Source organism: Canis aureus, chromosome 14, assembly GCF_053574225.1.
Source record: "Canis aureus isolate CA01 chromosome 14, VMU_Caureus_v.1.0, whole genome shotgun sequence".
Lineage (NCBI taxonomy): Eukaryota > Metazoa > Chordata > Mammalia > Carnivora > Canidae > Canis > Canis aureus.
Window position 1 is genome coordinate 24791555 of NC_135624.1, and position 20834 is coordinate 24812388.

General features: G+C 34.7%; 2 protein-coding genes across 4 annotated transcripts in view; one reads left to right on the plus strand and one right to left on the minus strand.

Annotated features, from left to right (window-relative positions):
• ATAD2 (ATPase family AAA domain containing 2) overlaps window positions 1–20834 on the minus strand; it is a 74447-nt gene that overhangs the window by 39553 nt on the left and 14060 nt on the right. For both annotated transcript variants that reach the window (XM_077847113.1, XM_077847112.1), the window contains exons 2-8: window positions 14461–14609; window positions 9464–9513; window positions 7787–7952; window positions 7352–7454; window positions 6931–7018; window positions 5947–6093; window positions 5219–5336 (exon numbers count right to left, since the gene is read on the minus strand). In XM_077847113.1, coding sequence (XP_077703239.1) covers window positions 5219–5336; window positions 5947–6093; window positions 6931–7018; window positions 7352–7454; window positions 7787–7952; window positions 9464–9513; window positions 14461–14504 — 716 coding nt within the window. In that variant the 5' untranslated portion in view covers window positions 14505–14609. The remainder of the gene's footprint in view (window positions 1–5218; window positions 5337–5946; window positions 6094–6930; window positions 7019–7351; window positions 7455–7786; window positions 7953–9463; window positions 9514–14460; window positions 14610–20834) is intronic.
• Window positions 1–20834, plus strand: part of NTAQ1 (N-terminal glutamine amidase 1) — a 226642-nt gene that overhangs the window by 2691 nt on the left and 203117 nt on the right. The window contains exons 1-2 of one of the 2 annotated variants that reach the window (XM_077847123.1): window positions 5196–5352; window positions 12896–12975. Coding sequence is in view for 1 of the 2 variants with exons in the window: in XM_077847121.1 (XP_077703247.1) it covers window positions 12896–12975 (80 nt within the window). In the remaining variant the exon portion in view is untranslated. Of the gene's footprint in view, window positions 1–5195; window positions 5353–12895; window positions 12976–20834 lie in introns of those variants that run through there. The other variant, XM_077847121.1, reaches the window with a different exon arrangement.

A 20834-nucleotide genomic window follows, 5' to 3' on the forward strand; every position in this document is an offset into this window, starting at 1 on the left:
AACTGCCACTTAATAGCTGTGTAAATATGGATGTGTTACCGAAACCATAAAAGCCTTAATTTCCCCAAATTCTTAGGCTGGTTGGTAGTATTAACTAAGATGCCAAGGGCTACAAATACTGAAAAGATTTTCTATTACTTCTACCTTTGTATTGTTGCAAAAGACCGACAGGAAAGACAAAGGATCTAGATAGGAAAACCTTTAATCATTCTATTGGCTCAGGGTCTAGAGCTCTTCCTGAGTTAGAGTGCAATCACGGTTAAATAGGTATTTCCAAAAATATAAAAGGTTCACAATATATTATCTGTATAATGTAAGTCCAGAATCTTGTACTCTGCAAACAAGTTTTCCCACTATTCACATAGGAGGATCTGAAATATCTTAAAAGGCAATTCATAGCCTCTATTTGTTCCATTTATTATGATTATGCATATGTTCTACTATAAAACATACCTGACTAGGTGGTACTAGCCCAGATACCCTTAGAGATGTTAATATTGCACATTACCTTCGTGACTTCCCCATTCCCTTCAACCTGATTTCTGAAACACAAATAGCCCCAAGGACTTTGGATAGGAGTTATGGAAACACAGATATAAATGAGAAGGGATCCTCTACTGCAATTTTAAAAGAGAGTCTGCAATTTTATATGAGACAAATTTATTTAATATTCCCATTAATATTACAAAGACTCTAACTTGTAAGCACATAATTCACATAACTGCATGTGAATTCAGTATGTATTCACATAATTAAGACCAACTTCACAATAAAAAGGATTAATAATTATTAAGAACTTCTTGTTCCAGGTAGTAGACATATTACCTCATTTAATCTTAATTAAATTTTGGACAAGTACATATTGGCATGCTCATTTAGAGTTGGGGCTAGTGTGGTTGACTCACAGTTCAAATTTGCTCAAAATAAGGCAATGATGGTGTCAGAATTCAAACCTTTGTCTTTCTATTTCAAAAATCCACATTCTATATACAATGGTGATTTCCAGTTGTTTATTTCACAAACCAAAAAACAGTTATAGGCAAACAAAAAAACCTGAGGACTGAAACAATTTTCCATTTGGTTTGCAAAGTAGGTAGGATTTTTAAGCACTGAAATAGTTATAACAAAAATAGCACTCAATATGAGCCAGATAGTATTCTAAATGCTTTACATGTATTAACTCATTTAATTCTCACAATAGTGTGAGATAGTATCATCTCCTCATTCTATGGGTCAAAACGAAACAAGAGAGGTTAAATAGCTTGCTAAAGGTCACTAATAAATGGAAGAACCGGACTTGCAATCTGGGCAGTCCTGGTTATGGGTCCTGGTTCTTCATAACTCTATACTGTAAAAAACCCATTATTTCAGTTTTAAAAAGATTCTAAACACACATACCCACATTCACTCATTTTTTTCCACTTTGTTTTTTAAAAACATTTGATTTTTTGGCATGGATAAGCACTGGATCAGCACTGTGAATCTAATCAGTGTCTAGAATTGGCAGTTCTAACACTTTGATAACAGGTGAAGGAATTGTACTTTTATGTTACCTTCATGTTCAAAGGGACTAGGCTTGTTCCAGAAACCGCAGACTGAAGCTAAAGAATAAATCTTAGATGAGTAGAGGTTAGCAATCGTTAAGAAAGAAAATCCTGTTTAAAGGCAGCATTTCTGAAGCTCTGCTAAGTATACCAGAAGATCCTGTGCTGTGGGTGCAAGGTTTCTTGACCATTTGACATGGATACCAAGAGCAATGTTCAAATGATTCTTTGGATGTGTGTTTTGTTTCCATGCCTATGTGGATGAAGTAGGATATAAAGTATACACATGCTGGTCTCTTCAAGAAAACGTAAAAAGACTGAGCAAAATTACCATTAAGGTTATTAAAGGGGAAGAGATGTTTACACAGTCTTGGCAAGGGTGTTACCAAAAAATCCAAAGTTTAAAGGGCTATATTCAAAAGGTCAGATAAAGGGGAAAGGAGAGAAAATGAGTGAAAATATCAGTGAGGATGACAGAACATGAGAGACTCCTAACTCTCGGAAACGAACAAGGAGTGGTGGAAAGGGAGGTGGGCGGGGGATTGGGGTGACTGGGTATGCACACTGTGGGGGCACTTGATGGGATGAGCACTGGGTGATATGCTATATGTTGGCAAATTGAACTCCAATAAAAAAAAAAAAATAAAATCAGGAAAGGAACCTTAAAAAAAAAAAAACCTACAAAAGGTCAGATAATAAATGTTAATTAAGATGTGGAGAAACTGGAACTCTCATACATTGCTTGTGGGGACATAAAATAAAGAAGCCACTCTGGAAAATAATCTGACAATTCCTTGAAATAGCAAATATAGTGAGCATTTGATCTAGCAATTCCACTTCTAGGTACATACTTAAGAAAAGTGAAAACATAAGTCCACACAAAAAGTAGTTCGCAAATGTTCATGGTAGCATTATACACTGTAGCCAAAAAGTAGTAACAACCCAAATGTCCATCAACTGATAAATGGGTAAGCAAAATATGGTATATTTATACAATGGAATTGTATTTGGTAATAAAAAAATGAAACACTGGTACATGCTAAATGTGGATGAACCTTGAAAATGTACCAAGTGAAAGAAGCCACTCACAAGAGAATGCACATAAATGAAATACCTCGAATTGGCAAATCTATGGAGACAAAAAATAGATTACTGGTTGCTTAAGGCTGGGGGTACAGAATGAGGGGGGATTAGAGATAACTAAAGGGCATACTGTTTCTTTCTGAAGCAAGAAAAATGTTCTAAAATTGTTTATGGTGCTGTTTAGGCTGCACAACTGTAAAAATACTAAAAGCCCTTGAATTGTACACTTTATATGGGTAAACTATATGGTATGCGAATCATATCAATAAAACTATTATCAAAAAGCAAAAATCTTTACAAAGCTATCAAAACCAAAACCAAAATCATTAAGTCAAATAATGTGACTCAGGGTACAATTTGAATCTCTTAGTTCATACTTTAATTTAAATGTATCAGAATGCATAAACAAAAAGGAGACTCAGACTTATAAATACAGAGAACTGATGATTGCCAGACCCAGTGGGGAGGGTGTGAGAGAGGGGGATGAGCAAAATGGGTGACCAGGAGTGGGAGATTCAGGCTTCCAATAATGGATGAATAAGTTACAGGAGTTAAAGGTACGGTATGGTGGGACGCCTGGGTGGCTCAGTGGTTAAGTGCGTCTGCCTTCGGCTCAGGATCCTGGGGTCCTGGGATTGGGTCCCACATCAGGCTCCCTGCATGGAGCCTGCTTCTCCCTCTGCCTGTGTCTCTGCCTCCTTCCCCCGGTCTCTCATCAATAAATAAATATTTTTTTTTTTTAAAAAAAGGTATGGTATGGAGAGTATAGTCAAAAGTATTTTAATAGCATTATTATAGTAACAGATGGTAGCTACACTTGTGGTGACCATAGCATAACATACAGTTGCTGAATCACTATGTTGTATAACTGAAACTCATATAACATCATGTGTCAACTACACCTAAAGAAAAAAATTAATAAAATACATACATAAAAAAATGTTAGAATCTTGTAGTCTACAAGAGCCAAGGGCAGGAATCCTGACTTAAGTCATTTTTATATATATAGTGCTCAGCACATGGTAGTACTCAAACATCTGTTAAATTGTAGTGAAAAAAAAAAAAAAATCCTCTACTCAAAGAGCTATGAAATGCTTTCCATAAAGGGTAGACTCTGTGAACCAGATATGGGAACTTGAGCACCAAATGGGCAAAAAAATATTCCTACCTGCCGTAAGATATATTGTAGGTGGTAAGTACAGAGGCAGGCAATCATTAAGTACGTTACTTCCACAAACATATATCCATTAAAAATGGAAGAAACTAAATCTCAAAGTGCCAGCCTTTCACTTCTGTTGGATCTAATAGAGAGGTTTGTCCTCTGAGGCAGGCAACCAAGACAGCTACCCCGGACCTTATGTTTGGTGGGGATTCCAGGGAACATTACATTGTACCCTGCTTTTCTGAAGATCATTAGGTTTCACTACCAAAATACTGGTCTTTAACAATACCCTAAGGGGCCTATGAAAAGAAATGACAGTGTGGCATCCTTTCAAGTGCAATTTATCTTGGGCAGCCCTGATAGGTTGCCCCCTCATCCTCCATCCTTCTGGGCTCTGTATGTATGCATGAAAAGGGATGACAAAACAGGAAATCTAGAATGTGCACATTTGTGATGTTTTGACACTCAATGAAATTAAAAGACCCAGAGACACAGTAGTATTTCATATTTTTCCTAGAAGAATTTGTCAGTGCCTATAAAAGTGTTGCTTTTCCTGATCAGATAGTCTGCTTCAATGAGGAGACTTCCAAGAACTGTGCAAACAGTTGAAGTCTCGTAGGATTTCAGTCTTACCGCTGAGCAAATTAATATTAGGAAAAAGTACCACAATGTCATTTTTTTCTGCCTTCTTTCATCTTCACCAACAAACTCTCTCATTCATGAACTACTATAATGTTACTATTATCCAGAAAGTTGTAATGAATCAGAAAATATTTTATTACTTGGGTGAATGAGAAAATAAGGAGAGTTCCCTCTTTGGACTTAAATATGACAACCAACAAATGTTATGATGTAGAAGTAAAAAAAACCTACAAATAATCTGAATGATCAAAGAAGATTAATATTTCCTATGTAAGAGAGAAATGGATTTTTAGAAAGTGGAAATAAAATTTGGAAAAAAAAAAAAAACCGACCCAGAAAAGGATGGTCACCATCATGAAAAGTCTAGAAAGTTATATAACCTAGAATGTTTGTCATAGTGAGGAAATATGTCTGTGATACTATGTGGAAGACAAGACCTACACTTGAGCAATGTGAAGATTAAATGAAACAGTCTACGTAAGATGCTTAACACCAAGCCAGGAATACAGTAAACACTGAAGCAAAGGTAGCCTCTATTATTAAGTTGTGGAACAATAGAATCAACTACCTTACCATGGTAGTTATTAACAATTTCTATTAATGGAAGCAAAAGCAAAAACTAATCAGTGGTAGTAGTGATAAGAGCACTATAAGCATTGAGCTAACTCTCCCAAATATATGATTCTAGAATCTTACTTGGATATACCCAATCCTAAGACTCTAGAATCCTACACTAACATAGCCACAATTATGTTGTCATAAATCAATCACTACGTCAGAACCAAACCTGTTCATTCGTTTACAATAAGGACTTCTTGGTCCAGCAGAGGATAATCTATATCTTGGTCTTGCAGGAGAAGCTGGGCCACTATAAAATATGTTGGGCTTTCTCTGGTGACGTGGTTCTAAAAAGAAGAAAAGGTATGTGACATATAAACACGTATGAAGATAATTTTGGTCTTCATCTAAATACAAAGGTGCTGCCTTTCATGAAAACACTAGTACATATCTACCTTACTTACACTGTTTTACTTTTCACGTTTTAAATCATTTACATCTGCAGGGTTGCTGTTGAAAATATGTATAGCAGACACCAACCAACCAAAACATACACTGGCCATAAACAACCATTATGATTATACTGATGCATAACAGCTGGTTATCAGCCCTGCATATATTTGTTCATGAGTACTGAGGTACAACATCAACATAAATCAAAACCAGTCCTATTTACACAAAGTGGCAAAATAAACTAAGTAGAAAGCTGTAAAATATGAATAAATAAATCTCAAATAATTAAAGACAGACATGAAATTTCAAAATAGCCCATTAATTGCTTTGGTCAAGGATAACATCTAACTTTCTTGCACATTTAGGATAGTTTATTAAAGACAACAGCCATGAGTATTCTGCAAAATGAAAACATGAAAAATAAGAATAACAGAGAAAAAGTCAGTAAAGATAAAGGTAATATATTTACAGCTTCTCCCGGAAAAAAATTTATATAGCACTTACTTTCCAGTGGAGCTTGGTAGTACACAGTAGCTTTTCTCTGTCTAAGATAATATCGTTTCTGATTATCTTCTTCCCCATCCTCTTCATCATCATCATCTTCATCTTCACCATCATCATCTTCTTGGTCTTCACCCTCTTCAGATGATTCTACATTTAAAAAACATTTACTTTCAAGATACTCACCAAAATATTAACAATTTTTAACACAGTGGTACTGAGGAAGAAAGAGACCCTTCTCTAAAAATGTATTTACTTCTAGATTGTTCATAGAAATTATATGTTAATGCATTTGCAACATTAAATGAAGATTTTAAAAAATGAAGTAAATTGTAAAATTAAAAATAACCAGAGGAAGGAAAAAAGGAAGGAGGAAAATACATTTAAAGGCTAGTATCAGTAGAATCAAACTAAAGTTTATGGTATTGCTAATTTTATTATTATATATAAGTGACTATACTTAAGTTTCTAAGTTAATTTCACATGTTGAGAAATTAGAGTATCTCCTCCCTTCATTTTCTTAGTTTTAAATTCCATCCAGACCTTCTTGCTGTTACTTAGTTACATAAAGTGTAACTCAAACAATCTACTTATGAAAATGTGAAACACCCTCACCAAATATTTAAAATCCATGTCAGAAAACTGGTTTTCACTTAAGAGTTCTAATAAATCACAGTAGTAATTTCTAAACAGAAGAGCAAAATTCAATTTTAATCACCTTTTAACTAGAACAGGTAGAGGTGTGTTATCTGCAGGTGTATCATACAAGCAAACCAGGTTTATTTGCTTTAGGTTTGATTTCAAGTACTTTCCCAAGTAAGACATAGTATCCTTTTAAGCTCTCTACTGCCCTCACTTTTCCATTTTGACCAATCCTTTAATCTCTCACAAAGTACCATAAATGTTACAACTTCTGAATAAAAAAGCTATTTCCTACTAAATAAAAAGTGCTGAAATTCAAACCCAGAAGTAGAACAAAAGACTAACCCACACTGCCTTCTTGATTGTCAGTTGTTTCCTCATCAGTTCTTTGAATACCTTTTTGTTTTCCTCTTGTGTACACATTAAGATTCTCCTAAAAATGTTTAAACAAAAGCCATTAATATTTAGTATATTAAAAAAATTCAGTAGGGTCTTCCTATCTTGCTTAAAATGAAGATATTTACAGTTATAAATTCTTACAACTCCAACAATAACTAGTGACAGATCAAAATGCTGGACAGTTTAAAAATGTTGAAAATGATGAATAACAATCAAAAAATGGATAGGTACCATAGAAAAAAGGTTAAACTGGAGATCATTAAATCATCCCTTATATGGAAGGAGATATATATATATTCTTTTTTACTGAACTATAGTTGACACACAATGTTACACTAGTTTCAGGGCTAAGGAAGGATATATTTACTTCTTCTGTTTCATTAAACACTCCCAAGTCTTCAAGTTCCCTCATTCTCTGTCTACGCATCTTCTTCATGTCATCCATTTTCTGAAGTACAGCTTCGGCAGTGCTTTAAGAAAATTGAGATAACAGAAGCTAAAATTTTAAGAGTAGTACACATTTTTAAAGACTTGATTTTTCTTCCATTGTATTTTTTGAGTGCTGGGATTTTAAATATATCTATATGAGGCATTGATTTCCATGTGTAAAAATATTCTAAAATTTCTTTCCAAGAAATTTAAATACATACATAGAACTATTACTAAGCCCTCTACTAATTTATTTTCCTTTATGCTTTACACAGCTGAATGTATTAAATATTTAAGCTAGTTGAAATTTATGATCCCTCCCCAGCAAAGTTTTGCCAGTTAAATCATCTTGATCTAAATAATTTTTACTTACTTTGTTATAAGTTTGTCAAACAGCACAGACTGGTTCACACTACTGTAGCGACTTCTAATCCTACAACTACGGCGAACTTCAATGTCACCATTCTCTTCATGCAAGTGTTCTTTAGTTTGAACAATGTTTCTCGTCCTCAATGACCGAGTAACTGGAATCACTTTGTCTTCAAGATGTGTTCATAAAAATAAATGCAAACGTTTTAAATAATGGCATTTACAAAACAATTCTAAAATGGACTGAACAGCTAGACTGTCATAACAAAATCATTGTATCTTGATCTTTTTTTTAAAGATTTAATTAATTAATTTAATGAGAGAGAAGCAGAGACATAGGCAGAGAAATAGGCTCCATGCAAGGAGCCAGACATGGGACTCGATTCTGGGTCTCCAGGATTACGCCCTGGGCTGAAGGCAGGCACCATACCGCAAAGCCACCCAGGTGTCCCATTGAACTTATCTTTCTTAAAAATAATAGAAAACAAAAATAAAGTTATAACATACACCTACCATATGATCCAGCCATTCCACTCTCCAGAGAAAGGAAAGATATGTTATATAAAATTTGTACACAAATGTCCAACAAAGGTTTGTGATAGCTTCAAACTGGAAACAACTCAAATGTCCGCCAAAAGATGAACAAGCAAATTATGGGAAACAACCTAAGTGTCCATCAATGAATGAATAGATACAGAGGATGTAAAATACACATACACAATAGAATAGTATTCAGCCATGAGAAAGAAGAATATCCTGCTGTTTGCAATAACATGGATGGACCCTGAGGGCATTATGCTAAGTGAAAAAGTCAGAGAAAAACAAATGTTGTGTGATATCATTTAAATGTGGAATCTAAAAAAAAAAAAAAAGCCAAATTCATAGAAATAGAGACTAGAATGTTAGTTAACAAGGACTGGCAGGTGAGGGAAAAGGAGGAATGTTGTTTAGAACATAAACTTCCAGCAATAAGACAAGTCAGTTCTGAGGATATAATGTATAGCCCAGAGATTATAGTTAATAATACTGTATTATACATTTCAAAGTTGCTATGAGAGTGGATCTTAAATGTTCTCATCACAAAAAAGAAATGGTAATTATGTGACATGATGCTGGTGTTAGCTAAAGCTATGATAATCATTTTGTGATATATAAATGTACCAAATCAACAAGTATTGTACACTTTAAACATACACAATGTTATATGTCAATTATATCACAATAAAACTGGGGTAAAAACAACTGTGGTATATCTATATAATGGAGGATTTGGCAAGAAAATGCAACCACATGAATGATACTCGAAGTAATTATGCTGAGATAAAGCAGGCCAGACAAAAAGAATGCAATTGTATAATTTTCATTTATACAAAACTCTAGAAAATGAAAATTAAATTACAGTGATAGAAGGTAGACTGGTGATTGCTCAGGAAGCCTGGTGCATGGAACGTCTGGAAAGGAGCTGGGGGAGTGATTATATAAAGAGGCCTGAAGAAGTTTTTGGCAGTGACAGTTACCTTCACTATCTGACTGTGGTGGTGGTTTCATGGTATATACTTATGTCAAACCAAACAAATTGTACACTTTAAATATGCACAATTTATTGTATATACCTCAATACATCTGTAAACAAAATATGAATTACATGTTTTCAATTTGAAATGTCTTTAACATTACTTACCTTCTTTGCATTCTTCTTTTTTCTTATCAGCCTGCTGTCTGGCCAATTGCCTACATGAAAAAATATATTAAATAATTCAAAATAATTGACATAATTTCAAATCCTATGTTTCCTAACACTACAAAGTAGGGTAAAAAGATGTATCAGCTTAGAGAGTAAATACTCATAGATACTTAAAAGCTTAAAAACCACTGTAAAACAAAAAGCTTTAGAATATCTATGCTTATGTCAGTTACAGCTAAACAAAGTCTGAGAACCCAGTTGTGAAACGCAATGTACATGTATTAACTCTTGGTTAAACAGAATAATCAAATCAAAATATCTTACTTAAAACAAAAAAATTATGTCTGTAGCCTAAGTATTTAGTTATAGTTTAAGTATTGAGCAAAAACAAGACAATGTGTTTTATACCACAGGGATATAGTGATCCCACATACTTGAGATATTTATAACTATAAACAGAACTAATGTCTCTTGGTGATATGTTAATTTCCTTCTAAAAACATTTGCTGGCTACCACCTCTGTATGACATGCATTATCATTCACATGCAGAAACAGTCCCATTTGTAAATCAGATACCCTACTTACAAACTGGCAGACGGAATCTACTGAATTTGGAAAGAATACTTTCCAAGGCTTTAAAAAAAATAAGTATCCTCTCTTCCACTGAGCAAACAAAACAATATGTTTCATTAACTTATTTTTAGGGACTCAATTTTCCATACTTGGATAGCTACATCTATTAATCAACCTATGTGTCAAGCTATTTCCAAGTGGGCTGGTTACACATGGGATTTCAAATGTGACATTTTAAAATAAAATGGGATCATCTTATCTAGAAGAGTTAGATCATGTATTCTCACAGCAATATAAGTCATCATTCAGTCATTATCTCTTTTGGTAAGAACCAAGAACAAAATAAAACATTCGCGCAATCCATCCACAGGTCAAGGCCTAGTTTTTCATTGGCTCATAGACATTTCTCATAAAGAAGCCCCTCCCTCCATACCACGTAGGTCTAGATTTCTATAAACAAGGCCCCAATTAAATGCTAGAAACATAACGATTGAAACAATGTCTGTCTCTCTGCCTTTCCTCCTCTCTTTTCTCCTTCCTTCCTTCTCACCTATAGGGAAATGGAAGCACCTTGGCCCTTACAGGGGTTGATAAAACTTCTTAAACAGGTAGTAGTCAATGTTTTAGGCTTGTGAATCATACAGTCTCTGTCACAACTACTCACACAACTTTAACACTGAAGCAGGAAAACACCCATAGAACAAATGGGTATGGCTGTGTTCCAATGAAACTATTTACAAAAATAGGTGTCTGCAAATCTGATAAAAGCTATGGATCTTTTCTACCTAGAAAACTGCATACACACATACAAGTTTATACATTATTTTAGAGGTTTCATATGCCCCCTTAAAAACTAGGATTACTGGGCCCTAGTTAGGAACTTCAGAACCAAAGAGGTATAAGATCCTGCTATCAGGTACAGTCACTCAACTCTTTCTGTATTATTCTAACAGTTTTGGTCCCCTGGTCTTTGAGCCTCAGATAGAAAACAAAATGGATGGAGGGACACAAAGGAAGTTAAAAGATTACTACAGTCAGGCAAACTAGCAAGAGCAAAAGGGGTCACCCTGATAAGAAGCGGGAAACTACATAAAACAAAATTCAACAATAACTAAGGGTCGGTTTATCTAAGTCTTCCTGTACAAACGGATCCAAAGGTTGTCACTATGTAATATAACAGTCTTTGTAATAATAATCTGAATATACAGATCATTTTTAAGAAGTTCTTCACAGAAGACATATAAATACCCAACGAGCACGTGAAAAGATATTCAATGCCATTAACAAGCAAGGAAACATAAATCAGAACCACAATGAGGTATTTTCACACCCCCTAAAATGGCTAAAACCAAAAAGACAGACTATGACAAGTGTTGACTAGGATGTGAAGAAATTAGAACGTTCATGCGCTGCTAATGGGCATGTAAAATGGTACAGCTGCTTTAGCCAACTGTTCAGCAGATCCTCAATGTTAAAACAGTTACCATTTGACCTAGCAATTCACTCCTAGGTATATATCGCCCCAAACAATCAAAACCCTATGTCCACACAAAATCTGAGCACCAATGTTCACAGTATCACAAAGCCACAATCCAAATGTCCATCAACTAATGCCTGGATAAACAAAACATGATATATTTATGCAATGGAAGCTTATTCAGTGAAAAAAGAATGAAGTGCTGATAGGTACTACAATAAAATGAACCCTCAAAAACATCATACCAAGTGAAAAGCCAGATACAAAAAGACATAAATATGATTCCATTTATATAAAATGTCCAGAATAGGCAAATTCATAGAGATGGAAAGTAGATTAGTGATTTCCAAAGAGCCAGTGGAAAGGGAGAAGGAAAAAAAAAAAAAGAAAGAAAGGTAGAAGGAGGAGGGAGATAATATAACAGGGCTTCTTTCTGGGGTGATGAAAATGTTCTGAAATTGGATAGTAGCGATGGTAGCACAATATTGTGAATATTCTAAAACCAATGAATTATACATCTTAATATAGTGAATTTTATGGTATGTGAATTATATCTCCATAAAGTTATTTAAGAACAATTTTCGAGATGCCTAGGTGGCTCAGGTCATAATCTCACGATTGTGAGATGGAGCCCTCTGTCAGGTTCCACACTGAGCATGAAGTCTGCTTAAGATCCTCTTTCTCCCTCTTCCTCCCCACTCCCTCTCTAATAAAATAAAAATAAACTTTAAAAGATAGCAATTCAATATATTGTAAAAGGAATCAAATTTAAAAATATAATATAAAAGTCACTCATCTTTAAATCTAGATTGAAAAAGCACTTATTTTAATACTCCTTTAATACCTTTTGAGCATAAAGGACAGTATGATGTTTCATATATTTGAGCAAGCTACATTAACTTTTAAAGGTACAGACTTTAAGGACTTCCAACATTAAATTTTTAATAGTTCTTTTTTTAAAGATCTATTTATTTATTTGAGAGTGAGAGAATGCATGTGAGAATGAGCAGGGGAAAGGGCAAAGGAGAGGGCGAGGAACCTCAGGGAAACTTCCTGCTGAGTGCAGAGCCTAATGTGGCACTTCGATCCCAGGACCCTGGATCATAACCTGAGCTGAAATAAAGAGATGTTTAACTGAATGAGAAACCCAGGTGCCTCCCAAACATTAAAATTTTTATGACTATGTACAAGACAAATTAGAGAGAAATTCATTTACATTTTATACAAATAAGCCAGCAAAACCACTAACAAAAATATTAACATATGAGGTTTTGGTGAAACAAAATAGCCATTTGCTCTGTGAATGTGATAGACTGCTATCAGTTTCTTTTGCGTTTGGTATGTTGTACATCATGTTTGTATTTCTCTTTATTTCAAGTGCTCCAAATCTTCATATGAACAGCATGTTATAACATCATATCCATGGCTTCCTCTTCAAAGCATCATTTATATATTAAGGTCAGACTCCGTTTTTATCTCATAAACCTGAGCTAACTCAAGCAGTACTAGCTGGTATCGACTTAGTTGTAAATACAAATATGGGGCCTGAAATTTTATGACTATTCTCTACAAGGTAGCCATTTAGACGATCTAGAATGTTTACTTTTTCTTCAGATCATGAAATAAAGTCTAAAATTCTTGGAGAGAACCCATGGGCCACTTTCTCCACCCCCAAAAGACTTCAATTTTCAGAAATACTTAGGTAGCTTGAACTGTACTTCATCAATTCTTTAAGTTACATTTCCCTCCATTTTAACATCTCTGAAATTGGGATGTGTCTTAAAACTGATGGAATGTCATAGCTTAACTTTCAGTGTTTTGTTTTTTACTGTTTCATAAAACAATGAGTGTTTCAATTGTTGCTATCCTGGATCCTACGAAATACGGTAGTAAGCACACCATAAATAATGGATGAAATGATGCCAATTTTAAAATACATAATGAAAGACTATTTAAATAATACTAACAAAAAACAAACTTAAAAGGGCACAATGTCACTTATCTGGAAAATCTGCTACACAAAATAAAGTCTACCTAAGAATAGGAGGGTCCTATGTAGGGGTGCTTGGCTGGCTTGGTCAGTGGAGCATATGACTCTTGATCTCCGGGTCATGAGTTTGAGCTCCATGTTGGGCATAGAGATTACTTAAATAAATAAGTCTTTAAAAAAAAAAAAAGTAGGAGGGTTCTAGTCTTTTAAGTCAGTATGAGAAATATTTTATGAGAATAAAACAATTATTTCATCAAAGAAATTTTATTCTAATTGGCACCCTCCCCCATTTATGTCAGGCCCACCAAAGAGAGGAAAAGTGAAGAATTTTTAGCTAATTAAATTTAAATATGCCCCAAACCAAACAAACCCAAGTTCCTTGAATTACTAACTTACTTAATTCACTGAAAAGAATTCCTTGAGAATTAAAATGGAATTCATGCCATCTACCTCAGGGTTCTTGAGAAATGAAATTTAAATATGTATAAAACATCTCGTACCCTTAGACAAGTCAAAAAAAAAAAATCATGTTCCACTTCCTATGTGAAAACTACTTTAGAAGCACACCAACATACAAATTCATAAATGACGCAGAATTAACAAAATACTTGATAGCAAGCGATCACAAGTATAAACCACTATTTTGAACAGAGGCTTTGTGTAAGTATGAAGAATCACATCATAAGCAAGTTAAAAATCACAAAAATAAGTAGTTATCAAGCGACTTTGTCAGGTATACTCACACATACCACAAATACTGTCTTTGAACAAGAAAATAAAAACTGGTTACATATTAATATTTTAAGTCAATAACATTCATTTGTGGCAATTTCATTTCAAATTACATTTTGTAACCCTGGAATCTTGATGACTGGTCAAGAATACACTTAAAAAATTAAATCCTAAATTACTTTAAAACTATTTAAAATTAGCATTCAACCACCGTGTATTACCTTGTAAAATGCCTTCGATTAGAATGTTTTTCTGTTATTTCCATATTCTTATCAAAACTAGAATCTGAAGAATTCTGTGCATTTTTTCTCAAAGACCTTGAAGCACGTGTCCGGTGGTAGGTTTCAACTTCTTTAACCGAAGACCCATCCTTTAAGAAAAATTGAGAAAGTGATCTAAGTTTTTCTTTAAAATCCCCAAGTTAGGGCAGCCCTGGTGGCGCAGTGGTTTGGCGCCGCCTGCAGCCTGGGGTGTTATCCTGGAGACCCGGGATCAAGTCCCACATTGGGCTCCCTGCATGGAGCCTGCTTCTCCTTCTCCCTGTGTTTCTGCCTCTCTCTCTCTGTGTCTATGAATAAATAAATAAAATCTTTAAAAATAAAATAAAATAAAATCCCCAAGTTAAACTCCTAAGAGTTTTCTTTGATTACAAGTTTGTAACAACTGCTTTTTATGCAGCATCATTCTGTATCTCCCCAAGAAACTATAATCGTATTTAAAACAATCATGTTGGGGATCCCTGGGTGGCGCAGCGGTTTAGCGCCTGCCTTTGGGACCAGGGCACGATCCTGGAGACCCGGGATCGAATCCCACATCGGGCTCCTGGTGCATGGAGCCTGCTTCTCCCTCTGCCTCTCTCTCATCTCTCTCTGTGTGACTATCATAAATAAAAAAATAAAAATAAAAAAAAACAATCATGTTATGATAAACAAATACCAGCAATGTCTAGTCTAAGATTTATTGATGGTTTATAGCTCTATTTCACAGCAAGTGGCCTAATAAAGTTTTCCACCACTGACAAAAATTTGTAATAGTTCATAACACTAAATACTCCTTTAAGGCTACAGAAATTAGAAAGATACACAAACCATTGCCTGCCATGCAACCACTGGCAACAACTTTAAAAATAACTGGACCATGAGAATTGTAATTTGGGCTTGGATGACAAAAAGGAGTTATTACTATCTATTTCACAGTTTCACCCAGATGATATAACACTTGAATTCAAAGACTGTTTATATGTATGTTAATCTGTTGTAAAAACCACAGTGCTCTCTCTATATGACTTTATTCTTACTCAACAGACTATAGAGTTTCTTAGTGGCAGCTTTATGAGCTATAGAAGTTCTGTCATAAAGTATTCAAAAGTTCACACACATTTCTCTGAAATCATATAAAGGCTACTTTTACATGAGAAGATAAAAGTACCTAACAACTCTCTAATTATATGCCATATTACTCTGAAAATTGATAATTTTAGAAAAAATGGTTAGTATTTTAAGAAAACCTGCAATATAAGTATACCCTTCCACTTAGGCTGGCTTTACACAGTCATTTCATTTTATCAGGACATTCTGTCATCTAATTTTGCTTTGAGCAGAATACTTACTGGTTCACAAGTAAAATAAGGATATTTAAACCACAGGATTTGTGTTAAGAATTAGATAGGTACTTTATAAAATATTAGTAATATGTATGGTTTGCTAATCACTTTTATCTTTGTACCTATATATAAGGATGTCTGAAAAAGGAATACCTATATTTTTAGGTAGGTGTATTATTTTTATGTTTTATTTATTTTTTTTAAAGGTTTTATTTACTTATTCTTAAGAGACACAGAGAGAGAGAGAGAGAGGCAGAGACACAGGCAGAGGGAGAAGCAGGCTCCACACAGGGAGCCTGATGTGGGACTTGATCCCCTGTCTCCAGGATCACGCCCTGGGCCAAAGGCGGGCACCAAACCGCTGGGCCACCCAGGGATCCCGGTGTATTATTTTTTAAACAAATATCTACATCTTAGGAATAATACAACAAGACTAAGAAAAATTTTATGGGAATCTATTTCCAGATTCTTAACTTCCACATGTACTTTTTCTTAAAACTGATCTGCCTGAGAAGGCATCCTCTTTCATTCACCTTTCTCTCATTTTACAAAAGAAAGTCTTCTCTCATTCATTCTAAATCTTCCTATTGTGGACTGCCTCAAGGCCTTAAAAACCTTCCTAAAGCCAAACAAAGAAAAACACTAGTATAGGTGTTGTTAAATTGAATGACAAAGCTAGGCAGCAAGTCCTGTCCTTTGGGAGGTGGTTTCTAATTCTCTGCTTTCAACAAAATTGAAAAAGAGACCTAATCAAGTTAAGAGACCCTGAAAAATAATTTTGGCAAGTGTTTTTCGGCATATAAGCCAGAAAAACTGAGTGGCACTGCTAAACTCCTTTCATTACTGTCTACTTATTTATATGAACAATGTTTCTCAGTGCATGGAAATGATGCCAAACACTGTCTTCAGCATTAAGATTCCTCCACAGACATATGAAAACTAATTGGGGGGGGGGGGGCCCTCAATCACATGAAATCCCAATGAAATCTTACTCTCTAGGTTTCATTTTTTTCTGTTTCATTTTTAATCGAAATAAGTATGTTTTTGATGTTTGAATCAACTGAATATTATAGATTGTATTTCTCAGAGCCTTATGATCACAGAAAAGTATAAAAAATTTCAAATTTTGTTTTACAAGTATGAAAGGATACTTAATAAAGTACTTTTAAGTATAAAAATATGTCAAGATAAAATGCTGTGGCTTTGTGAATTAGAAATACAAGCTAAAAGAGGAAAAAAAAGAATCAAGATAAAATTTCTAATCGCTAAAGGAGCATGTTGGGATCCCTGGGTGGCGCAGCGTTTGGCGCCTGCCTTTGGCCCAGGGCGCGATCCTGGAGACCCGGGCTCAAATCCCACGTCGGGCTCTCGGTGCATGGAGCCTGCTTCTCCCTCTGCCTGTGTCTCTGCCCCTCTCTCTCTGTGACTATCATAAATAAATAAAAATTGAAAAAAAAAAAAAAAAAGAGCATGTTTATGTTTCAAGACAGGTAATCAAATAACTATGGTTTTTAAATTCCAGTGGATCAAAAGACTGACGTAATTATTTACTTATTTTATTAACATACTGATTCAATAATTCTATACATTACACAAGGCTCAACATGTAAGTATAGTTACAATCTGTCATCATACAATGTTATTACATCATTGACTATATTTCCTATAGTATTTGTCATCTCCATGCCTTATTTATTTTTTTTAAAGATTTTATTTATTTATTCATGAGAGACACAGAGAGAGAGCGCACAGACACAGACAGAGGGAAAACCAGGCTCCATGCAGGGAACCAGACATGGGACTTGATCAGGGTCTCCAGGATCACACCCTGGGCTGAAGGTGGCGCTAAACCGCTAAGCCACCTGGGCTGCCCAAGTTTTAATTTTTAATGTCAACACTAAAGGATGACTGAAATGATCTTCTTTCTAACTGTTTAGCCAATGGGGATGGGGGGAAACCTTAGATAGCAAAACCATTTTAAGAGAAATCTTAAAAATGTACAAGAGAATACAGAGCTAAAAAATTTAGACGGTCTTATAAGAAAACAGGGGAAAACTTTCATTACACTGGGTTTGGTAAAGATTTCTTTCTTTCTTTTTTTAAAGATTTTATTTATTCATGAGAGAGCAGAGATATAAGCAGAGGGAGAAGCAGGCTGCCTGTGGAAAGCCTGATGCAAGACTCAATCCCAGGCCTGGGATCACAACCTGAGCCAAAGGCACTGAGCCACCCAGGTGCCCCAGCAAAGATTTCTTAGATATGACACCGAAAGCACAGATAACAAAAGAAAAAACAGGTAAGCTGGCCTTCATCAAAATTACAAACTTTTGTGCCAAGGACACTAACCAGAGTGAAATGGAAACCCATGGAATAGAACATATTTACAAATCATATATTTGACAAAGGATTGATATCCATAATATACAAAGAACTCCTATATTTTAACAACAAAAAACCCCCCAAAGTAGACAGAAGACTTGAATAGACATTTCTTTAAGGAATATATATAAATGGCCAATAAACACACAAAAAGATGCCTACCATAACTACTCATAGAGAAATGCAAAATCAAACCCACAAATGAGATATCCCTTCACACTTGTTAGGATAGCTATTATAAAAGAGAAATTAAGTGTTGGCAAGGATGTGGAGAAAATGGAAATCTGTACATTGCTTACAGGAATGTAAAATGGTGCAGCCACTATGGAAAATGATATGGCAATTCCTCAAAAAATTAAACACAGAATTACCATACGATCCAGCAATCCTACTTCTAGGTATATCTCAAAAGAAATGAAAGCAGACACTTGTATACTCATATTCATAGCAGCATTATTTACAAGGGCCAAAGGTAGATGCAATCCAAATGTTCATTGATGTATGAATGGATTAAAAAACTGTGGTACTTACAGTAGAATATTATCCGGCCTTAAAAAGGATGTAAATTTTAACACACTGATATAATAACATATACCAGAAGACATTATACTAAGTGAAATAAGTCAGTTACAAAAAAACAAATATTTTATGTTTCCTTTTATATGAGGCTTCTAGGGCAGTCAAGTTCATAGACATAGAAAGGTAGTTGTTAGGTGCTGGGAGGAAGGAAGAATGGGGAGTTATTTAATAGGTACTGAGTTTCAATTTTGGAACATAAAAAATTTTGGACATGGATAGTGACAATGGTTGAACAAAATGAATGTACCTAATGCTATAGAAGTATACACTTAAAAATAGTTAAAAAGGTACATTTTATATTATCTGTGTTTTATTACAATAAAATGGAAAGCAAATGTTACCATATTCCTGGGAAAAATAAAAAAAGGTTTTTGGGGCACCTGAGTGGCTCAGTGGTTGGAGCGTCTGCCTTTGGCTCAGGTCGTGATCCTGAAGTCCTGGGATTGAGTCCCGCATCAGGCTCCCTGCAGGGAGCCTACTTCTCCCTCTGTCTATATGTCTCTGCCTCTCTCCCTGTGTCTTTCGTGGAAAAAAGGGGGGGTGCTAACTACTGGGAAAAAAATTCCCTGAAAAACTTAGAAGATTTTATAAGTGGTACGAGTGAATCTTTGATTTGCATATTGAATGACTTCATTCATACTTCCTAAATAAGAAAGGCTTTCCTTAACTATGTGGAGAAAAAAACAAAACAGGTTCTTGGGGAATCACCTACATAGAGGTACATACTGGGAAGTTTTAAAATAGTAGCTTTCAAAAATATTTCTTATAAAAGCAATACATGCCCATTATAATTGGAAAAAATAAAGAACTGCACAAAGATGATAATATCTCTCTTAATTCTAGCTACTCGTGATAACCACTGTTAATCTTTTGGTGCATAAACTAGACAATCATATGCACATGATTTTTAAATTGGGATGTTATGTTTTCTAACTTTTTTCTAGTAATACAAAACATTTCCCCATGCCCTCAAATATTATTCTAAAAATCTTTTGAAATGAATGAGTAGGGGAACCTGGGTAGCTCAGTATGTTAAGCCCCTGACTCTTGGTTTTCAGCTCAGGTCATGATCTCAGGGTTGTGGGATTGAGCTCTGCCCGCCCCCACCCTTGGGCTCTGGGATCAGACAGGGAGTCTGCCTGGGATTCTATCCCTCCCTTTGCCTCTCCCTCTGCTCATTCTCCCTCTCTCAAAATAAGTAAACAAATCTTTTTTAAAAATTAAAGCCTAGTATTCTAGCCATTACATGAATCAATTTAACAAAATGCTTAATGTATATTTAAGTTATCTGCAATTCTTTTGTGTTATAAAAGCCTCTAGATGAATTATCCTGTATACATCTAATTTCCTAAGGGAACTAGCACAGTTATTAAACCAGTCACATTTTAATATAGTTTATCAAAATAATTCTCAAGAGCTAAGTTAAATGTCAACTGGTAACAGTAATTAACACTGGATGATAGAAATGAGTACTTTCACTTTCTATTTTATACATTTTTACAACATGCATTACTTGAAAAAATTTTCCTAAGAAATAAAAAACAAAGAGAAAACATCCTTACTCTGAAAACTAAACCTGGAGATGTAGTGTCCTTATTTATTCTTCTACTAAAATCTACTTAAATATTGAGCACTGATGGTTTTCAAAAGTAGAGTTTTAAAAGAGGAAAAAACATATTTTTAAATTTTTAATCTAACAAATGTTATAATCTTGCAGAATCAGTAAGTTAGTAGACAAGAAGCAACCAGAGTAACAAAAGCTTTTCCCCAAAGTAGACAAAATTGCATAACAGAAATATTGTTTTCCCACAATACTAAGCTCCAAGCTTTAAATTCGTAACAAAAAATATGTATGTAGGTCAGTTGGTTGAATCCAAGCATCAGTCCAACAAATGAGGTGTAAACAGGATGTTTTAAACCATAGTTAAAACACTGACATAAAATGTATGCATCCAGACATAAGGCTCCTTCAAAACTTGATCAGAATATTCTAGACCAGTATAGCTGTGATATCCCTCCTTGGCTTCATCTTTA